Source organism: Zalophus californianus, chromosome 5, assembly GCF_009762305.2.
Source record: "Zalophus californianus isolate mZalCal1 chromosome 5, mZalCal1.pri.v2, whole genome shotgun sequence".
Lineage (NCBI taxonomy): Eukaryota > Metazoa > Chordata > Mammalia > Carnivora > Otariidae > Zalophus > Zalophus californianus.
The window spans coordinates 89,860,992-89,884,294 of NC_045599.1; the positions used below are offsets into that span (position 1 = coordinate 89,860,992).

A 23,303-nucleotide genomic window follows, 5' to 3' on the forward strand; every position below is an offset into this window, starting at 1 on the left:
TTAACTGTCATACAGATCTCAAATGGCCAAGCTCCTAATATGGAGCTTCTTCCCCTATACCGTGCTGTAAAGATGAGAATGTGATTAAGTGGATTTTTTGTTTTCCCCTTTCTCCTGAAAATGGGATACTTAATACTGTTAGAGATACTTTAATAAAGGGAGAGAGAGAGAAAAAAAAAATCAACAACAATTAGAACAAAAACGCTCTGGTTAAGTCAGATTTCTGGTGAATTACTCAACTCATTCAACAAATATTAATTCAGCATCTATCATGCAGCAAGTACATCAAAGAAATCACAGTCCCAATCCCCAATAACTTTGTGGAGTAAAACGACATATACATGATTGTATTATTATGACAATGACCATATACCAGTGGTAAACAAATCCTGAAGTCTTTCAGGAGACTAGAGGAAAATGCAAAGGAAGACACCAGTTCCAAGCTGAAAATTAGCAGAAGGAAGTGTTTCAGAGCAAGGGAGGATTATGTATGGAGGCACAGAGGCATGAAAAAGAATGCTACAGATTGTGGGCACGACAGCCCAAGGGACAGTCTAGGGTCTGCTTTCGTGGGGTTGCCACGGTAGGACCAGCCGGGAAGATGCCAGTGGCGGTGATGGCGGAAAGTGCCTTTAGTTTCAAAAAGTCGCTGGATCAGTGCGAGAACCAGGAGCTCGAGGCTCCTGGAGGAATTGCTACTCCCCCAGTGTATGGTCAGCTGTTAGCTTTATATCTGCTTCACAGTGACATGAATAATGCAAGATATCTTTGGAAACGGATACCACCTGCTCTAAAATCTGCAAATTCTGAACTTGGGGGAATTTGGTCAGTAGGACAAAGAATCTGGCAGAGAGATTTCCCTGGGATCTATACGATCATCAACGCACACCAGCGGTCTGAGACGGTCCAGCCAATCATGGAAGCACTTAAGAGATGCAACGAGGAGAAGGGCCTTCGCCCTGGTCTCTCAAGCCTACACCTCCATCGTTGCGGACGACGTCACTGCCTTTGTCGGGCTCCCGGTGGAAGAGGCCGTGAAAGGTATATTAGAACAAGGATGGCAAGCGGACTCCACCACAAGAATGGTTATGCCCAAAAAGCCAGTTACAGGGGCCCTGGATGTGTCCTTTAACTGGTTTATTCCTTTATCAGAGCCTGCCCCGGTGCCCCCGATCCCCAACGAACAGCAGTTAGCCAGACTGACCGATTATGTGGCTTTCCTCGAAAACTGATGTATCATTCTGAGTTCAAGATCCACCTTCAGAATCCTGTATACTGACAGATAGAGAAATGTAAAATTTTTATTTTCAATTTATTGGATGGATGAAGCACCTCAGCATTGCTGAGTATGTGATAGAATACATATAAAGTATATTATATATATTTTGTCCTTAAACATTATGCTGAATAGTTGTTGAAACAATTCTCATTTTATAATATTGGACAGTTTGGATGGAGCCCGTCAGTATTACACAGTTTGTATTTCCTAGTGACTTCTAAATACAGCTCTCCTGCTTCGTGGAGGTCAGTGGCTGTCAGCTGTTTGTCCCTGCCCCAGCGCACGGCACACTCCCATCTGCAGCGATGGTTGATACTTAGAGCGATTCATTTGGGGTTTGAGGAGGACCGTCCCCAGAGCCAGTATCTGAGCTGCCGGGGCTTCTGATGCACCCCCTTCAGAGAATATGCTCTCCTTCCTCCTCACCTCCTGAACATCACTCTTACAGAATGCTGATAGCTGAGGAACCAAAGACCATTTCCTCAGTAAACCAGTTTGTGAACTTCAGATTTTTTCCTGATAGTGTGACTACATCCATTGCTGGCAGTGGAGGGCTTGCCATGAAAATGCAACTATTTAAGACCTTCAGGAGAAGTATTAGATGTAATGTTCCTTTCAGAAGAAGGGAAACCTAGGGTGGAATGCATTCTATTGGCAAAGAAGCTATTAAGATAAGTGATCCACTTTGTACAACTATTCTGCAACCTACTGGTTGCTTATATTTATCCTTTGGTTCAAGGTCTGCCTTTTGGAGAAACACTGAACAAGTCTTTCAGCTTTTGTGTGATGCCCTCTAAATATTTGGAGGTCTTTATTGTATCTTCAGGTTAAATAAAGCCCCCTGCTTCATTTATTCTGCATTTGTTCAATAAATATTTAATTGCAAAAAAAAAAAGAATGTTACATTAGGGGAACTAGAAAGTCTAGAAAGTGTCATTAGAATACAAAGGGAAAGGACATGGAGCACTTAGGCCACTCAGTGGGTAAAGCATGCAACTCTTGTCACGGTTGTAAATTTAAGTCCCACATTCGGTGTAGAGATTACTTAAAAATAAAATCTTTTAAAAAGGCGGGGGGAAGGGTAGAATTATGGGGTTGGACAGTGAAGTATGGGTCACATCATGAGATGTAAAGATTTATGCAGTTCTAATCAATGCATAGCAAATAAAAAATCTTGAGAGAGTGACATGAAATGTTTGTTAAAAAATTATTCCAGACAGGGGCGCCTGGGTGGGTCAGTCGATAAGCATCTGCCTTCGGCTCAAGTCATGATCCCAGGGTCCTGGGATTGAGCCCTGCGTCGGGCTCCCTGCTCCACGGGAAGCCCGCTTCTCCCTCTCCCACTCCCCCTGCTTGTGTTCCCTCTCTCGCTGTGTCTCTGTCAAATAAATAAATAAAATCTTTAAAAAAAAAATTATTCTGGACAAAGTAGGAAAGCTGAAGTTGAAAAGGAGACTTGAAATTAAGGGCACTAGTATAAGGTTACTGAAATAGTCCAAAGGAAAAACAAAGTGTAAACTAGGGTGGAGGAAATGCAGAGAGACTGGAGGGTTAATTGAGGGTAGTGGATTTCTTTGTTTGACTTTAACTTTTTTTTTCAGTACTTCATTCCTTTTACTTATTTATTCTGAAGCATAGCTGACACACAATGTTATATTAGTTTCAGGTATACAACATAGTGATTCAACAAGTCTACACATTCTCCTATGCTCCCCACAAGTGTAGCTACCATCCATCACCATACTACCATACAACACTATTACAATTTGTTAGAAAAAGCTATAGCTTTGATCCCTGTGATATTTCTTTAATTCCAATAGGAACTTACACACACTAAATACTTAAAAAAAATCCCCAGATATTTAGCATGAAGCGATTTTCTCTTGTCTTCTAAATATATTCCAGGACAGTGAGAAAATTTTCGAAATTTCCTTGGTGGGAAAATCCAAAGCCAACAGGCACCTCAGCGAGCACCATGATTTCTACTATCACTTTCGGCACTCTCACAAATGGTGGTTTAAGAATATACATACACAACTAGAAGCAGTTAACATCAAACCTTCAATTTTATTACTTTACTATATTTTTGCTATTCATTTTAAGCAAAAACATTGTAGAAATGGCAACTAGAGTTCCTGAATATGTGAAATGACCCTCAAATAGCCAAAGGAAAATTGACAAAATTAATCTTTATCAATACCCACCTCAAAGATTAGCTTCCAAAAGAATATCTGCAGTACTCATTCAGAGTAATTTGAATTTACACTACTCTGCTAATAACACAAATTTTCCTTGTAACACTTCTGGAGAAATAACCCCAAACTTGAACCAACTTGTTCACATATACCTGTACTTACCAAGTAAAGATGGGGGGACGGAAAAAAGCCAGTAAGTACTACTAATCAGTTTGTCAAAAAACTTCCAAGACTTAATTAACTGTGTTCTTCAATAGGAAGATTCAACATAGATGTCAATCACACGCCCTCATATTCATTTACAAATTTAATAAAAGAAAAGTTGATTACGAAGTTCTTTTAGAAGAGCAAATAAGCAAGAAAATCTGGGAAAACCCTGAAAAAAAGCAACGAAGGAGACTAGCCCTCCAGATTAAAATATATTATAAGCTTCTATATTATGAGCAGTACTGGCACATGCAAGACCAATGGAACAGAAAAGAAAATCCAGAAACAAACCCAACCGCATATAAAAATTTAGTACTGATAAAGGCAGCATCTCAAATAAAGAGGGAAAACAGTTTTTTTAAAAACGAGCATTTTTTTTTAAAGATTTATTATTTATTTGAGAGAGAGAGAGAGAGAGACAGAGAGAGAGAGGGAACACAAGCAGGGGGAGTGGGAGAGGAAGAAGCAGGCTTCCTGTGGAGCAGGGAGCCCAATGCGGGGCTCGATTCCAGGACCCTGGGATCATGACCTGAGCCGAAGGCAGACGCTTAACGACTGAGCCACCCAGGTGCCCCCAAAAACAAGCATTTTTAAAAAAGATTTATTTATTTGAGGCAGAGAGAGCGAGCAAGTGACCAAGTGCGCACAAGAAGGGAGGAGGGTCAGAGGGAGAGGGAGAAGCAGACTCTCTGCTGACCAGGGAGCCTGATGTGGGGGGTTCAATCCCAGGACCCTGAGATCATGACCTGAGCCTAAGACAGACACTTAACTGACTGAGCCACCCAGGCACCCCACACACATTATTTCTTAGAACAGTTTTAGGTTTACAGAAATACTGAAAGTACAGCCCCCCAACCCTGCCCCAAAATCTTGCGTGTGGCAATAAAATACCATACGCAAAATGAAAAACCTAGGAATAATATTGACAATTGATTTCACAGACAAAAAGTTAATACTCCTAATATATAGTTTTTAAAATAGAGAAGAAAGGGGCGCCTGGGTGGCTCAGATGGTTAAGCGTCTGCCTTCGGCTCAGGTCATGATCCCAGGGTCCTGGGATCGAGCCCCGCATCGGGCTCCCTGCTCAGTGGGGAGTCCGCTTCTCCCTCTCTCACTCCCCGTTTGTGTTCCCTTTCTTGCTGTGTTTCTGTCAAATAAATAAATAAAATCTCTAAAAAATACATACATACATACATACATACATCTTGGGGCACCTGGGTGCTCAGTTGGTTAAGTGACTGACTCTTGATTTCAGCTCAGGTTGTGATCTCGGGGTTGTGGGATCAATCCCCATGTGGGGTTCCATGCCCAGCGTGGAGTATGCTTGTCCCTCTCCCTCCCCCTGCTTGTACTCTCTCTCAAATAAAAAAAATCTCGGGCGCCTGGGTGGCTCAGTTGGTTGAGCGACTGCCTTCGGCTCAGGTCATGATCCTGGAGTCCCGGGATCGAGTCCCGCATCGGGCTCCCTGCTCGGCAGGGAGTCTGCTTCTCCCTCTGACCCTCTTCCTTCTCGTGCTTTCTATCTCTCGTTCTCTCTCTCTCTCAAATAAATAAATAAAAATCTTTAAAAAAAATAATAAAAAATAAATCTCTTAAAAAAAGAGAGGAATAGAAGCTAGGTATCTTTATAAAACATATTCATAAACAAATTTATAATATATAAATATTTATAAGACAAATTTTTAAAAAGCAGCAGCAGTCCCTAAACATGAGAAGCAAAAATCAAATAAATGTACTGAGTTGGTGGCTTAACAAATGACAAAGAGAAACTATCCCAAATGACTTTAAAACATAGTTAACTGACAACATGCAGAAAAAGGGGTTAAATTGTTTTACATAATCATATTGTTAGTATATGAGTGTGGTTATTTTGAAACAGTTAAGTGTTGATTATGTGATAAAGCAAAGGAATAGTCATGTAGTATCATTAAGAATCAAGTTTTTGGCATCAAGAAAGAAGACAGAGAGATAAGGTGTAGTGCTGAATTTGAATTGGTAGTCCTGAATCTGATTTGGAAATATCAAATTGTCTTATCATGAAATAAATACAAATAGATTTGTGTGTCTGTATATATATTATACAAATTAGCTCTATCAACTAAAAAGTTCTAGACCAACCCAGTAACAACAAGCAGTCATAGCTCTAAGACTGATGGCATCTAAATATTATTTCTTACCGCCAAAAAGTGAGTTTTCTTGGAGAACTGGCTGATTCTAAATCTAGGCAGAAATTCTAGATCTACTCAAGATGAGTCTGAAACGTGTCAGAAAGCTAAAAAGCTACCAAAGATTACTGGGTCCATGGCAATATGACAAAATTATTTAGGAGAATAATAAAGGTTTTTAGAAATTCAAAAGGAAAATCTTTTCTGTGTCTCTGGAAAAATAAACAGTGTAAACATTAGGATTAAAAAAAGTCATCAGGAGCCAAACTAAAGAAACTCACAATTATCGAAGATGGCACAATCTGAGCCTCAATAAGCACAATGGCAATAAGTTACAATATGTCAAGTATGTTTAAATTCATGAGCTCATATCCATACTCTTTTTAAAGAGTATTTGGTTACTCACTCACTGGTTACTTTCAGAGGATGCTAGGAAATCAACTCATTATTTAAAAACTAGTAAATAATTGAAGGAATTAAATGTTTATCCTGCCTTTATCATACATAACTTAGTGTAAACAGATGAGGGAATTACATCTTTTTAAGATTTTATTTATTTGAGAGAGTGAGCGAGAGAGCACAAAACCAAGGGGGAGCAGAGGGAGAGGGAGAAGCAGACTCCCACCAAGCAGGGAGTCCCACACGGGGCTCAACCCCAGGACTCCAGGGATCACGACCTGAGCCGAAGGCAGACGCTTAACCAACTGAGCCACCCGGGAGCCCTGGGGAATTGTATCTTTATAGAGAAATCCTTATTAATAAAGAAGAAATCAAGAGAATTAGAATGTCCTTATTTTGTATATAAAAAGGCTAGGTAAAAGCTAATGAAATGTAATATATTAATACTAAGCCTGCGGAAATGTGTTTAAGGATACTAACACTGTAAGCTAAATTTGAATTTTTAAGTGAAGAAATTCTACAAAGTTTAATTGTCAACACTTTAAATTCCTAAATCATAGGTTTGATTCTGTACATTTGAGTAATATAAGACAAGTCTTCTGTATGTAAAATCTTTTCTATATCGTTTCTGAAAGGACTTGTACTCCTTCAAGTATATTTTTGGTTATTTATCTTTCTTATCTACTAAATTCCAATTTTTCTAAAGGGCAGGGGTGCCTGAGTGGCTCAGTCGGCTGAGCATCTGACTCTTGGTTTCAGCTCAGGTTTGTGATCTCAGGGTCGAGATGAGTTGAGTCTGGCCCCTGCTCAGCAAGGAGTCTGCTTGAGATCTCTCCCTCTTCTTTTGCTCTTCCCCCTCCTTAGCGCACGCTTTCTCTCACTGTCTCTAAAATAAAGAAATCTATAAAATAAAAAGGACAACAGTTTTGCAAATTCTCATTTCCATCCTTTATTAAATAGTCCCCAGAAAAATAAAGAAATATAAGGTAACATGTATACAACTGAACATTCTCCAGGACCACCTATCTGCCCCTTTTATGTCTTGGGACAAGACAAAACAGGATCACAGCCCATTTGGGTTGGGAGAGATCTAGACAGCTGGGGAGAGCTAGGGGTAGCTAAAGGGCGCTCTCCCTCCTCTGGGTGTTGAGGGTGTCCTGGCCACTGGAAGACTGAAGTAACTGGTTGGCACTGACCCTGAGTCTTGGATGGGGACCACTTTTCCAGCTTCTATCTAACAGAGACCTGAGTGGCCTGGGCCCACAAAGTTACTATGCCTCAGGCACTTTACATGCATTATCTCATTTAATCCTTTTAAGAACTCAAAACACCCTTTCATAAGAACTTAAACTAGGAATAGAACAGAGCTTTCTCACCCTGATAAAGCACATCTGAGAAACACTGACAGCTAACTCAATAATGTGAAGACAATGCTTTTCTCCCAAGACGTAGAACAAGACAAGGATGTCTGCTCTTGCCACTTATGTTCAATACTATACAAGAAAAAAAAAGGCATCCAGATTGGAAAGTGATGAAACTTTATTCACAGATGACATGATCTTAGATATAAGAAATCCTAAGAAATCTACAAGAAGGGGCGCCTACGTGGCTCAGTCGTTAAGCGTCTGCCTTCGGCTCAGGTCATGATCTGGGATCTAGCCCCGCATCAGGCCCCCTGCTCGGCGGGAAGCCTGCTTCTCCCTCTCCCACTCCCTCTGCTTGTGTTCCCTCTCGCTGTGTCTCTCTGTCAAATAAATAAATAAAATCTTTAAAAAAAAAAATCTACCAAAAAACTAATAGAACTAATAATGAGTTAAATAAGGATATAAGATCAACACAGAAAAATCTACACACTCTCAACGAACAATCTAAAAATAAAATGAAAACATTTCCTTTCACAGTACCATCAAAAATATTTATGAATAAATTTAACCAAAAATGTGTAAGACTTGTACACAAAAGACTATAAAACATCACTGAGAGAAACTAAAGAAAGGAAGCCTTCCCATGTTCATGGACTGGAAGACTTAATTTTGTTAAGATGGCAATAATCTCCATATTGATCTACAGAGTAAACAGCAATCCCTGTCATAATCCCAGCTGCCTTTTTTGCAGAAATTGACAAGGTGATTCTAAAATTCATGTGGAAATGAAAGGGACCCAGAATAGCCAAAATATTTCTGAAAAAGAACAAAGTTGGAGGACTCACACTTCCTGAATTCATGCTTTTTGCACAACTGCAATAGTCAAGACAGTGTGGTACTAGCGTAAGGATACAAATCAATGGAATAGAAATGAGAGTCCAGAAATAAATCCGTAGTTATGGTCAACTGATTTTCAAAAGAGGTTCCAAGGTCATTCAACAGGGAAAGAATGATCTTTTAAATAAATGGTGCTGGGAAAACTGAATACCCGCACGGAACAGAATGAAGTCAAACTCTTACCTCACAACTCTTAACTCAAAATAGATCAGACTTTTTATGTAAGACAACAAAAGATACAGATATGACACCAAATGCACAAGCAACAAAAGACAAATAAATTAGGTTTCATCAAAATTTAAAACTTCAATAAACACCATCAAGAGAGTGAAGACAACCCACAGAATGGGAGAGTATTTTTGCCAATGATATATCTGATACAGGACTTATATCAGAATATATAAAGAACTCTTAGAACCCAGTTAAGACATGTAACCTAATTTAAAAATGGGCAAAGAATTTGATTAGATATTTCTCCAAAGATTGACAAATGGCCAATAAGCATATGAAAAATGCTCAACATCATTTTAGTCATTAGGGAAATGCAAATCAAAATGAGATACCACTTCACTCTTACCAGGATGGCTACAAAGATGGACGATTAACAAATAGTGAGCACACTCACTTTGGCAGCACATATACTAAAACAAATGTTAGTGAGGATATGGAGAAACTGTAACCCTCACATACTGCTGGTGGGGAAAATGATGTAGTTGCTTAGGAAAAACAATTTGACAATTTCTCAAAAAGTTAAACAGAGTTACCATGTAACTCAGATATTCTACTAGCTACTAGGAGAAATGAAAACATGTCCACACAAAAATCTGTATACAAATATTCATAGAAGCATTAATAATAATAGCTGAAAAGTGGAAGCAATCCAAAAAGTCCAATGAATGGATAAACAAAATGTGGTTTACTCACACAACGGAATATTATTTGGCTATTAAAAGGAATGAAGTACCGATATAAGCTACAACAACATTGATGACCCTCGTGACTGCTAATGGGCACGGTTTTCTTTTGGGGATGATAAAAATGATCTAGAAGTAAATAGTGGTGACTGTTGCACAACTGTGTAAATACACTAAAAATCACTGAATTTTTTTAAATTTATTTTTTAATTTATTTGTTTTTATTTGAATTATATATATATTTAAAGATTTTATTTATCTGACAGAGAGAGACACAACAAGAGAGGGAACACAAGCAGGGGGAGTGGGAGAGAGAGAAGCAGGCCTCCCGCGGAGCAGGGAGCCCAATGCGGGGCTCAATCCCAGGACCCTGGGATCATGACCTGAGCCGAAGGCAGACGCCCAATGACTGAGACACCCAGGTGCCCCCTGAATTGTATATTTTAAAGGGTTAATTTATGGTATGTGAATTACTGCTCAATAAAATTATTTATTAAAAAAAAAAAAAAAGAGCCCGGTTCAGTCGTTAAGCGTCTGCCTTCGGCTCGGGTCATGATCCCAGGGTTCTGGGATTGAGCCCCGCATCGGGCTCCCTGCTCGGCGGGAAGCCTGCTTCTCCCTCTACCAGTCCCCCTGCTTGTGTTCCCTCTCTCGCTGTGTCTCTGTCAAATAAATACAATCTTTAAAAAAAAAAAAGAGCCCAAGAGACCAAACTAGAAAACTATTAGTAATGGTCAGAAAACATGACAAGAAATTAAAGAACCAAAAACTTAAGATAAACATACAAAATTCAACAGCATTTCTTTCTATTAGTAACCATTAGAAATAAAGAAATGGTTCTATTCGTAAGGGTGACCCAAACTATAAAATACCTAGGAATAAATTTAATAAGGAACATACAAAATCTAGATGAAGAAAGTTACAGAAAATATTTTTAAGGATATGTGACACACCTGAATAAAGAGATGTACATGTTCCTGAATGTCAACCAGTTCCAAATTAATACACACATTTTATGCATCAATAATCCCACAACAGCACAAAATGATTCTTAAATGTATGTAAAGGGGCACATGGGTGGCGCAGTCAGTTAAACGTCTGACTCTGGATTTTGGCTCAGGTCCTGATCTCAGGTTGTGAGATCAAGTTCCAATTCTGGCTCCACGCTTAGCACAGAGTCTACTTAAGACTCTCTCTCCCTCTGCCCCCCTCCACGTGCTCTCTCTCTAAAATAAATAAATCTTAAAAAAAATAAATGTAGGGGCGCCTGTGTGACTCAGTTGGTTAAGCGACTGCCTTCCGCTCAGGTCATGATCCTGGAGTCCCGGGATCAAGTTCCGCATCAGGCTCCCTGCTCAGCAGGGAGTCTGCTTCTCCCTCTGACCTTCCCCCCTCTCATATGCTCTCTCTCTCTCTCTTATTCTCACTCTCTCAAATAAATAAAATCTTAAAAAAATTTATAAAGAAAAATAAATATATAAAAAAGCTTGTAAGAATGACCAATAATTTTTCAAAAAATAAATAGGGAAGGAATCATATCAGATATTAAAACTTAGTGTAAAGCCCATTGTTATTAATCTAGTAATGGTAGACAGATTAGGGGAACAGAATACAGTATGATAAAGAGGACTACTCACAGTGGGGGAAGGGATGGATTATTCAGCTAACCTATAATCTCCAGTGGAAGAAAGTGAAGTTAGGTTCTGATGCATATAAAAAAGTTCCATATGGATTAAAGATCTGATGTTAAAAAGAAAACCATAAAACATTTCAAAGAAAGCAAAAGAGAACATCTGTATAACTTCACTGAGTAGAAGCATTCTTAAAAAAAAGACAAAAAAAACCTGAAAACCCAAAAACCAGAAGGAAAAGAAATGCCAATTTGATAACAATTTAAACAAATGTAAATTAAAAGATAACAAAATCAAAGATAAAGGATATCATGAAAAATATTTGCTATACATTACTAATATCCCTTTTTATATAAAGAACTACAAACTGATAATAAAATGTCAAATAATCAAACAGCAAATGAACAAAGGATAGGCAGGCAATTTACACATAAACTAAATAGCCAGAAGCTCAAGCTATCGGTAATCAGAAGTTCATGGAACAACAGGATTCAATCTTAAAATAAGCACTTTTATCCTGCAACCCACTTGGCCAGAAAGCAAACCTCCCATACACCCAGGGACACCGACATTCTCTCTTAAAAACTAGAGGCTGGGGGACACCTGGGTGGCTCAGTCAGTTAAGCATCTGCCTTCGGCTCAGGGTGGAGTCCCACATCAGGCTCCTTGCTCAGCAGGGAGCCTGCTTCTCCCTCTGCCGCTCCCCCTGCTTCTGCTCTCTCTGACAAATAAATAAATAAAATCTTTAAAAAAAAAAGAGGCTGAAAAGCCAATCCCTGTCTCTAAAGTTCCTTATTCTTTCCTATTAGAAAGATTAAAGTAAGTGCATTAGTTATTCAAACTTGACTAAAAACCAAAAACTACAACCACCACTACCACTAGAAATGCAAATTAAAACAAGAACTTTAAAAATTTAATCATATTGACAAAAATTCAGAAAGCTATCATCCAATGCAGGCAAGGATATGGGGAAACAGGTCCTCTCACATCCTCTTGGTTGGAGTGCGAGCTGCCAAAACTCCCTGGAAAATAGTCTAACAGGAGATACTAAAACGTACAAAGTACATTTGTTTTGAACCAGTAACACCAGGATTCTGTTCTACAGAAATAAAAGGTCTGCTATATCAGCAACAGCCCCTATATCCATAACTACATCTCCAAACATTTCCTTCACTTTCATGTTCTAACTGAAACTTGGCTTTTTTCTGAAGATCCTTCCTCTGAAGCCTTCTCTCTACCACTCCCTCTCCTATCTGTGGGTTTGGAAGTGAGAGACCTGTCCTCTTTATTCATTCCCACTTTTGAGGATTCTTCTTTCTTTCTGCTTAAAAAGTCCACTTTTATGTAGAGTAGGTTAAGAGAATTATCCTGAGCGATGATGTCCGGAATTAGAACCAGGCTTTTGATGTCCTTCGTTGTGTTTGCTTTCTTCAAACTACCACAGAGCAGGGGGCCTGGGTGGTACAGTCAGTTAAGCGGGTGGCTCCTGATGTCAGCTTAGGTCACGATCTCAGGGTCATGAGATTGAGACCCACTTCCGGCCCCGGACTCAGCTCGGAGTCTGCTTGAGCTTTTCTATCTCCCTCTACCCCTCCCCACCATGTGCACGCTCTCTCTCTCTCAGATAAATAAGTCTTAAAAAAAAAAAAAAACCTACCAAATAGCTATTGTTAATGGTCCTATTCACTTACCTGTAGTTGAAAACAAATCAACACTTAGTGCTGGAGCAGTGCTAGGAAAGAATCCAGAGTTCTGGATTCACATCTACGCTTGTCACTACTAACCTTCAGTAAATTATGTACTGATCCTAGTTTACTCACCAACACCAGAACCTATACCATTTATTTTTTGAGAGGAATCAATGACATAACGAATCTACAGCACTTTGGGTAGAATACAGTAAACACCTGAACAACACAGAAGTCACGAGGACCAAGCTCCATGCAGTTGAAAATCAAGTACGACTTTCAACTCCCCCAAACTTATCTACTAATAGCCTACTGAACAGAAAGAAGCCTTATTGATAACACAGTTGATTAACACATATTTTGTACATTTGTATGTATTATATACAGTATTCTTAAAGTAAGTTAGTGGAAAGCAAATGTTATTAAAATGAGAAGAGAAAATAGATTTACAGTACTGTACTTACTGAAAAAAATCCACTTATAAATGGACCTGTGCAGTTCAAACCCATGTTGTTCAAGGGTCAACTGTAAACACTCAATAAATGTATAAGTGACATCGATAACAAAAACACCTTCAAATCTCAAAATTTCTTGGGGCGCCTGGGTGGCTCAGCTGGTTGAGTGTCTGCCTTCGGCTCAGGTCATGATCCCAGGGTCCTGGGATCGAGCCCCATGTCAGGCTTCCTGCTTCTCCCTCTCCCACTCCCCCTGCTTGTGTTCCCTCTCTTGCTGTGTCTCTGTCAGATAAATAAATAAAATCTTTAGGGCGCCTGGGTGGCTCAGATGGTTGGGCATCTGCCTTCGGCTCGGGTCATGATTCTGGGGTCCTGGGATCGAGTCCCGCATCGGGCTCCCTGCTCCTTGGGAGCCTGCTTCTCCCTCTGCTTCTCTCTCTCTCTCTCTCCCACTCCATCTCTCATGAATGGATAAATAAAACCTTAAAAAAAATAATAATAAATAAATAAATAAATAAATAAAATCTTTAAAAATCTCAAAATTTCTTTATATATTCTTGCTCTACAGATGATCTCAAACAGTTTCAAGGCTTTAAATATTATCTATATGCAGATGATTTCCAAATTTGTATTGCTAGCCTGGATCATTCTCCTGCACTCAACACTACTATATCCAGTTAGACATCTTCACTTGGATGTCTGATAGAAACTTCAAACTTTACATGACCAAAACTGAGCTACTCATCTCACCCCCACACCCAAATGTGCTCCTCCCATAGCCTTCCTTATCCCAGTTAATGACTCTTCCATTTCCAGTTACTTAGGTCAAAAAGCTGAGATATCCTTATTTTCTCCCTTTCTCTCACTTCACACACAATCCCTTAGAAAATCCCATCCACTTTACTTTCAAAATATATTCAGAATCCAACTACTCCTCATGATTACTTTCCTAGTTCATCCTGGTTCAAGCAGTCTTGCATCACTGCAAAAATCTCCTATTTGGTCTCCCTACTCCTCCCTTACCTTCCTTCAGGTTATCCTCAAGAAAATAGCCAGAGTGACCCTAATAAATCATAAATCCTGTAATCACTCAAAATCCACCTTGCTTCAGAGTTAAAGCCAAAATTCTTACAATAGCCTACAAAGGCCACTTGTGAACTAGCCCTGCTTTAACTCTCTGACCCTATCTCCTACTACTTTCTTCCTCCCTCCTTCCCTCAGTTCTAGCCACACTGGCCTCCTTGCCATTCCTGGACAAGGTCCCTTGAGGCCATGCCTTAGGACTCTTATATGACTTATTTCCTCTATCTGGAATCCTCTTCCCCTAAGTACCCACATGATTTGTTTAGTATTTAACCTTTAGGTTTTCACACAATTAACACACTCTCAGCAAGGCCTTCCCTTGATAATCCTATTTAAAATTAAACACCCTACCCCCAGGCCCTTGGGTGGTTCAGTTGATTAAATGGCCGGCTGTTGATTTCAGCTCAGGTCAGATCTCAGGATCTTGGGATGGAGCCCCACCTCTGGCTCCAGGTTCAGTGGGGAGTCTGCTTGAGTTTCTTTCCCTCTCCCTCTGCCCCTCCCCTGCTCATGCAGTGTGATCTCTCTCTCTTCCTCCCTCTTTCTAAAATAAATAAATAAATCTTTTTTTTTAAAAGATTTTATTTATTTATATGACAGAGAGAGTGAAAGAGATCACAGAGGGAAAGGGAGAAGCCGACTCGCCGCTGAGCAGGGAGCCTGATGCGGGGCCGATCCCAGGACCTGAGATAATGACCTGAGCCCAAGGCAGACACTTAACTGACTGAGTCACCCAGGCGCCCAATAAATATATCTTAAAAAAAAAAAAAATTTAAACACCCCCCTCCTGAAAATTCCCTATTTATTTCTCTCCACAGCATTTATCACCACCTAACATAGCCTATATTCCATTTATTTATTTTGACTCTTCTCTGTCTCTTCCACTAGAATGTGAGCTCCACAATGGTAGGAATTATATTTACTACTCTGCTGTACCCTGTACCTAGAACTATACTAACACATAAAAGGTCCTGAAAAAAGTTGATTGAGAATGGGATGTTTATTACCAGGATATTCACTGTGACATTAGTTGTATGAAACCAAAAAATGAAAACCTGATTGTCCCTCAATTTTTTAAAAACCAAAAAGTAGTAACTATAATAATGTTTAACATTCAAACACTTAATATTTGCCAGTGCTTTAGATATATTAACATTTAATTACTGAAACAACCCCTTCAAGTAGGTAATATAGAAACTGCACATATGAAGAAACTGAAGTAGAATGGTTAAGTAACTCACCCAAGGGTCACAAAGTTAATAACTGGAGAAGCTAGGATTCAAAACCAGGCTCTTACTTCACAGCCAGTCTTCTTGACAAGTTACTATGCTACGCTGACTTTCATAATTATATGATCCTACCTCTATTAAAGACAAAGACAGCAGAAGCTCTTACCCAATGAGAGTAAGACTTACTAGTCAATTAATTTAAAAAGTCACTTAAGATGAAGAATAAAAACATTCCATACATTACTTACATATTTCATTTAAAGCATGAAGTGTACACATTTATGCCTCAATCTTTTGATGAAAGCCTACCCTTTTCTTTAGAGCATGGGTCCACCAACATTCTTTGGAGTCTTTCTAGCATAAAACATATCCATAAGACACTGATTTAATTTCTTGGAGTGCAAGAACTCCAAGCACTTGCCAAGCATTAAGTGCACAATACTAAATCTTAATGATTTTTTTCCAAAGTCATCTTTACACCTATCTTGCCCACATCTAACTGAATAACAATTTTCCAGCAAATTGACCCTAAAGACCTTTTCCAAAGCATTTAATTTTTCAGATAAAAACTCTTGCACTGATATTTTTATGACAAATATAACCAGCACACAATGGTTTGGGAGCAAATACAACTGACTTTTGAGGTGCCTGGCTGGCTCATTCGTTAAGCATCTGCCTTCGGCTCAGGTCATGATCCTGGGGTCCTGGGATGGAGCCCCGCATCGGGCTCCCTGCTCAGCGGGGAGCCTGCTTCTCCCTCTCCCTCTGTTGCTCCCCCTGCTCTCTCTCTCTCTGTGTCAAACAAATAAATAAAATCTTAAAAAAATTAAAAAAAAATACAACTGACTTTTGTCAAGAGTACAACTCAACTGGTGAAAGCAAAAATACTTGGACATATTACAGAGCAGATCTTAGGAACTGGAAGCCATCTGCTCCAAGTAATCAGTCAAGTGAAGGGTAAGAGAGCTTACACATTAAGTATGTGTATCTGTATATACAGAAGAAAAAAGTATACAAAGACACACAACACACTGGGAATGAGGAGGGGGGAATAAGATGAAATTTAATTACACTTTTACAATTTTACGTTACTGATTTGCATAAAGTATGCATTACTTGGTAGATTTTTTAAGTAAAAAACAAAAACCACTGTGAATTATATCCCCATTTTATAGGGGAGGAAAGATTCAAGAAAGTGGGAACATGCCCAAGGTCACAGAACTCATGAGAAGCTAAGTTGAAAGGCTAATTCAGGTTTGCCTCAAGTTTCAAAGCTCATGGTTTTCCTACAATACCAAATTCCTGGGCAAAAAATTCAAACAGATCACTGATTTTTTTAAAATACGTGAACAAAGAGCATCGTGTTATTCTTTTCCTTTTCAGTAATAGTCAGATGAAGCCAAAAAGAGAGATTTTCAAAGTGAATTATAAGCCTGATTCTACAGCCCAGAGTTCAGGCTTAACTTTCTATAATTTAAAAGAACAAAGATCACACACCCTAATATTCATTTAAAAGGAAAGAAATTTCTTACATCTGTACAAAAGTAGAAAGGGATCATTTCTTCCTCCACTGGCCATGCATATAGCTCCTTTAGTCCCTTCTCTCTGTCCATGTCATCTTTCTCCAGGGGTTCAAACAGCAACCTAGAAGCAGTAAACCAAGGCACTAGGGGAGTCTGTTATATTTGGAAATTTGGGAAAATGGACTTCAGTAAAAGTAACCTTCCCCATACCTGCATTCTTTTTTTTTTTTAGATTTTATTTATTTACTTGAGAGAGAGAGAGCAAGAGAGAGAGCACGAGAGGGGCCGAGGGAGAGAGAGAGAAGCAGCCTCCCTGCTGAGCAGGGAGCCTGACGTGGGGCTTGATCCCAGGACCCCAGGACCCCAGGACCATGACCTGAGCCGAAGGCAGACACTTAACTGAGTCACCCAGGCATCTCGGCATTAACTCTTTAAGACCTATTCTCTTCCATTTGAAACAGCTTAAAACAAATTGTGCATTCACTATTCATACTCAATTGGTTCCAAAATAAACAGGAGAAAAGGATAACTAGAAAAGTCTTAGAAAACATCAAATGGACTGAGAAGCATGATAAATATACTCTAGGGAGTTTCAGTCAAATCACATGTCACAAAAAAAGTGAAACTGAGGAAACCTAAGATTTCTAAAATATTTTACTTTGCTAATTTCAATGTATCAAATGAAGCAACATATTGAGAACTAGTTCCTAGCAATACCACCCAGTTCTGTCCTGACTCCTATGGATATTCCAAGCACATGCTCCATACTGTTAGTGAAGCAAACCTGAAACCTAGTGTTATGCTACTCTCTAGTGGAAAAAAACCTTTGATAGCTCCCTACGTGTACAGATTAAAATTTAAACCATTCTGCACAGCTTTGAAAGGCCTCCAAAATCTGGCTCTAATTTACCTATCCAATCCTATTTACCAGTTCTCTAAATTCTCTAAATCCATCAAAACAAACACTCCACACTCTTCCATCTTCATACATTGCTCAAGCATTTATTTCCTCAGCTTTCAGCATCCTTCTGCCTACCACCTATTGAAATTCTATTCCTCCTTCAAAACTAGCAAAGTACAGTGGAAAAGAGCCCAGCCTTAAAGCCTGATCCAGACCCACTAGGTTTCTAATTCCAATTCCATCCTCACTATTTAGTAACTTAATGAACTTAGGCAAATACTTCAATAAATCGGTTTCCTCACTTAGGAGCGGCTATTATCATCTATGGCACTTTACAAGGCTTCTGTGAAAATTAAGCAAGATAGTTATAGACTATCTATCTAGCACCATGCCTAAGGCATAGTAGATACTTAATGAATGGTTAACCCCTAAGTCATCCTTCTCTTCTCTCCTCTTCCCACCTCCGTGGATACTCCTATCCTTCCCTAAATTCCCACAGCACTTTGTTTATACCATATTACACTATGAACAATAATATATTGCAGGATACTCATTTATGTATGTATTTATCTTGCTTCTCCAATAGGTTATAGCTAAGATGGTTATGGGTATGGATTTCTAAATCTCTGCCACCTAACTACTCGTGTGAGTGATGTGACCTCTCAGAACCTGTTTCTTCATTAACAAAATGAATGAGAGTTAATTCCTTACAATGTTATTAAGAGGTTTAGAAGAGTTAAGGTACATTAAATACCTGGTATAACGCTTGACACCTAGTTAAGTTTCAAAGAATGTTCAATGGCAACTGAATGATGAACTTGATCCAGCAACTGCTTAAGGAACACATAAATGGAAAATGCATTTGCCTTGGTAAATCCAATTTCCTAAAGCAATCTGCTTTTTAAGGGTTTTTTTAAGTTCTATGCTCAACGTGGGGCTTGAATTCACAACCCTAAGATCAAGAGTCACATGCTCTATTGACTCAGTCAGCCAGGCACCCCTCACAAAGCAATCTTATACAACCTATCACTCACCTCTTAACTGATATAAACGTCCAAGGAAGACAAAATGGAGGTACCCATGTACTTTACCTCAGAAATACCACCACATATTCATGTCTTCCCAGTATCAAACTAAGTTCATCATGACATATAACTCACATCACCTCATAACACTTATCCTGGGAGCTTACCCCTAAAGAGCTGTAAGGGGTAAAATGGTCTGCCAAATTAAACAAAACTCTGAAATAAATGGTCTACCAGGAAGAGGAGGCTGGTTGTCTGCTGTTTATTCACTCTGATCCTAAGTTGCTGTGTCCTCAATTTCTTTACCCAAAACTCCAAACAAATGTCAACTATTTCTATAATAGTATTTTTCCATTTATACACTTCCAACCCACTGCTCAATTTAAAGAAAGACCCACCTCAGATTATAGTGAAATCTAATCAAGGGAAGTACAGAAAAGTGATAACTTGTTAAAAAAAAAAAGACTTAGTATCACAACATTTGCATTCCACTCTCAGCTGTATACTGATATTTACACAGGTGGTATAGCACACAAGTCAGGAGCTCAGGAAAGGTTCTGGAAAGATGGATCTGGCTTTAAATCCGATACCACCACGTAACTGGCTGTGTAACCTAAGTATGTTACTTCTTAAGCCTCACATTCCTCATCTGTAAAATAGGGATTGTAACAGCATGAGTCTCATAGGGTTGTTGTATTAAATGCGATCATGTCTGCTATGTGTTTACAAAGTACTTATAACATGGTAAGTACTCAATAAATGGCATTTGAACTAGCAGTGCCCGAACACTAAAGTTCTTGGTAAATAATGCTGAATTAATGAATGTTTAGCACATTTTATATTAGGAAATAAGTGTACCACTAACTTTAATTCTATCCTAGATGAAATCATGATTAATAGTAGCAATAGCGCTTAGGAATAAACATTTCAGTTTACAAGCCCTTCATACATCCATAAACTCATTTGATCGCCACAATATCCTTAGGGGGCAGACATTTTTTAAAAGTATTTTAGAAATAAGAAAACGTACCCATTAGGGTAATAAAGAGTCAAGGTTACCCACCCTAGTGGTTTCCTCCAATCACTCTCCAACTCAGAAATAAGTGCTTAGTGCCAAAAGTTCTTAACACGACAACCACTAAAAGGAGGCAGATTTCTGCAAGTTACCACCCACCTCAAGCACTGTCAAGAACGTGAGTCCAGGAATAAGCCCAGGGTAAAAAAAAAAAAAAAAAAAAAAAACCGTCAGAAGCCACTGATGACACTTATAATTGTTGCATCGTTTCCTTATGTGGTGTCCTCCCACACCTTTAGGGTGGGGGCCAGGTTTGCCCCCTCCCCCACCAGAGCGCCCAATACAGGACCAGGCACCCAAGAGGCCTTCAATAAATATTTGTAGAAACAGCATGGGATGTTGGTAGGTTTTCCAGAGACCCGAAACTACGCCAGCTCCGCGGTGGGGATTAAGCATCTCGGTAAATCTAGAGTCGAAGGGCGGAGAGGGTCCAACGGGTAACCGGACTGGGAAGAATGGTTGAGGACGGTGCGGCTAAGGAAAACCAGGGAAGCTGACCCGCTGAGGGGAGAGGAGAGGGCCGCAACCCTGGCTGGAAGGCGGGGGACCGACAGAGGCTCGGGGGCTGGGAGTAGCAGGGCAGTTGGCGTTTGGGGGGGAGGGGGCCGCCGCTGGTCTGAGAAGAATCTCGGGCCAATCTGAGAAGGGTTCTGGGCTCCTCCGAGGGCCCACTCCCCAGCCCGTGGCGGCATTTGCTGCACCGAGTACTCGCTGCTACCTGAAACTGCAGCAGCTTCTCTGTCTGCTCCTGGGTTAGATCCCGCTCCTCAGGCGCCGCCATTTTGCCGCCGCCTCTACGCTTCTGACCCGTCCGCACCGTCACCCGCCGGAAGTGACCTCAGCAGCAACCACATCCGGTCTGAACGGCCGCCGGCGCGCAACTGCGTCTGCGCGTGCTGGCGCAGCCCGGAGGGGTGCTGGTGGTGACAATTCCCGCCGTCAGAGGGCGCCACTCTCGGGCCAATCCCGAACACTTCCGGAAATTGCCGAGGGACTGTGTTATCCGTCGGCCTTAAGGATTTAGGCGAAGAAGGGATCTGTAGAGATCCTAGACTGCCAATAGATCGCAAAGAGGCGAGAGCTCCCGAGTGCTCCTGGAGAAGCTCCGGAAATTTCCGAATGCCAATTGGCCGATTTCGCCAGCTTCCTAACCATTTTCCCATAGTCTCCAATATTCCGGAATTATTTCTATTTCTTTTTTTTTAAGATTTTATTTATTTATTTGAGAGAGAGAGAGAGGGAGCACAAGCAGGGGGAGGGGCAGAGGGACAGGGAAAGCAGACCCCTTGCTGAGCAGGGAGCCCGATAGGGGACTCGATCCCAGGACCCTGGGATCACTGGGATCACGACCCCAGCCAGAGGCAAACCCTTAACCGACTGAGCCACCCAAGCGCCCCAATATTCCAGAATATTTCTTAGGAGATTGTGGGCCTTCCGAAATATCGGCTGTTTGATGTTTGATTCCTTCCATGACGTTTCCAGAAGCGCCTGATCATCTCTCAGGAGATTCGGAAAGTCCCTGAATAGCGGTCGGGTATTTCTCGTGCCGCCTTGAGCTAGAAGTTGTGAAAGGCCTCAGCCACGTGAAAATCGGGGCTTCACAGTCGCTTGCTGGGATTGTTTGGACTTGGCTACTTGAGTCTTTGACGGTTAATGGCGCTACCAGCCTTGGGCAGAGCTTTCCATCCACCCAGGTGGCAATTCTGCTCCTACCTGCCTCAGGCCCATTGGCCCGTCCTCCCTGTGATAGAGACTGAAGGAAGAGCCTGGACTGGGATCCGGGTACTTGGCCTCAGGGTCTAGTGCCCACCTGGCAAAGTGCTGGACGTCCTTGGGCAAACCACTTCCTCTCTGGGCTCCATTTTGCCATTGGTGGAATGAGGTTCCCCCCAAGCCACTGACACCCTGCCTCAGCTCATTCTCCTTGGAGGCAGGCCTTCACCCTTTCCACTGCCTTATTTCCACCCTTCACTGTCTGACTTCCTGTCACTTTCTTTGTCCCTTCAAACTGCCACCTCTGTTTAGATCTCTCTCAATTTCACTTTTTTCTCCCGTCATCACCCACCAGAAGGCCTCAAGAAGACAGAGGGGTCTGGGTCTAGTGTATGCTTTTCGCAGACTACCTATGTACCTAGGAAGTCACTCTGCTTCCCCCATCTGTGGAATTCTACCCCTACCCACAGGGTTGATCAGGCAAGACAGGACAGGAGGTGCTTTGAAAGCTGAAGTTCTGTGAGGACTACATTAAGGGATAGAAGGGCACTACTTTCAGGCCTGTATCCTGCAGGTCTTAACCAGGTCTGCACAAGCTGCATAACAATACCTTGGAATTTTTTTTAGATCTTCAAGGTAAATCTGGAAGCAAACAGATGTGACTTTACATCAGTTCAAACCCCAAAGGAGACCTGGTACTATTCAACATCTTGGATAATGTTGGATCCAGCCAAACTAGATGAGAGATTGCAAAATCATACACCCTCTGGAGTTATTGCATAATTCTGATTTAAGATATATTCCTTCAACAGACAAACTTCGTAGTTGTATTAGACACCATGGAATGGTCTTCACTTCCTCAAAGAAATATACACCTTCTTAGTCTACTTTTCTGTTTTCTTTGAATTAAGACATGGTTACAAGAAATATACCTTTTTTTTTTTAACTCTACCAGTAAGAATTTGCCTAAGTGTAGAGAATACAGTATGGCAAACAGGAGAGTCCATTCTCTGTCCAAAGGTAGTTTCTGCTTTTTAGCTATAGCTGATGGCTTCCATGTAAGACTAGTATTGCTAGAACTTCCCATTGCTTTTCATAGGTAATACCTTTATTTTATTTTATTTTTTTAAGTAAGCTCTTCACCCAACTTGGGGCTTGAGCTCATGACCCTGAGATCGAGTCACATGCTCTACTGACAGAGCCAACCAGGCCCCTAGAACTTCTCATTTTTATTTTTAAAATTTTTGTAAAAGATTTATTTATTTGAGAGAGAGAGAACATGTGCAGTGGAGAGGGGCAGTGGGAGAGGGAGAGAAAAACTCTGCACTGAGTGGAGCTCCATCTCACGACCCCAAGATCACAACCTGAGCTAAAACCAAGAGTTGGACACTTAACCTACAAATGTCCATCGACTGATGAATAAAGATGTGAGATATATATATACACACATACACATGCACACACACAGTGGAATATCACTCAGCCATAAAAAAATGAAATCTTGACATTTGCAATGACATGGATGGAGCTAGAATGTATTATGCTAAGTGATACAAATCA

General features: G+C 40.5%; 2 protein-coding genes across 5 annotated transcripts in view; one reads left to right on the forward strand and one right to left on the reverse strand.

The window, feature by feature from the left end:
* The window catches only part of FAF2 (Fas associated factor family member 2), a 67,806-nt gene extending 46,926 nt beyond the window's left edge, over nt 1-20,880 (reverse strand). For 2 of the 4 annotated variants that reach the window (XM_027605505.1, XM_027605501.1), the window contains exons 1-2: nt 20,749-20,880; nt 17,039-17,150 (exon numbers count right to left, since the gene is read on the reverse strand). In XM_027605505.1, the coding sequence (XP_027461306.1) occupies nt 17,039-17,119 (81 nt within the window). In that variant the 5' untranslated portion in view covers nt 17,120-17,150; nt 20,749-20,880. Of the gene's footprint in view, nt 1-1,204; nt 1,276-17,038; nt 17,151-20,748 lie in introns of all 4 variants that reach the window. The other 2 variants (XM_027605503.1, XM_027605502.1) reach the window with 2 other exon arrangements.
* Nucleotides 547-1,232, forward strand: LOC113929011 (COP9 signalosome complex subunit 8-like). The gene is given in 2 exon segments (XM_035727640.1): nt 547-925; nt 927-1,232. Coding segments are annotated over 2 exon segments (630 nt in total). The 5' UTR covers nt 547-601.
* Nucleotides 20,881-23,303: the final 2,423 nt, after the last annotated feature.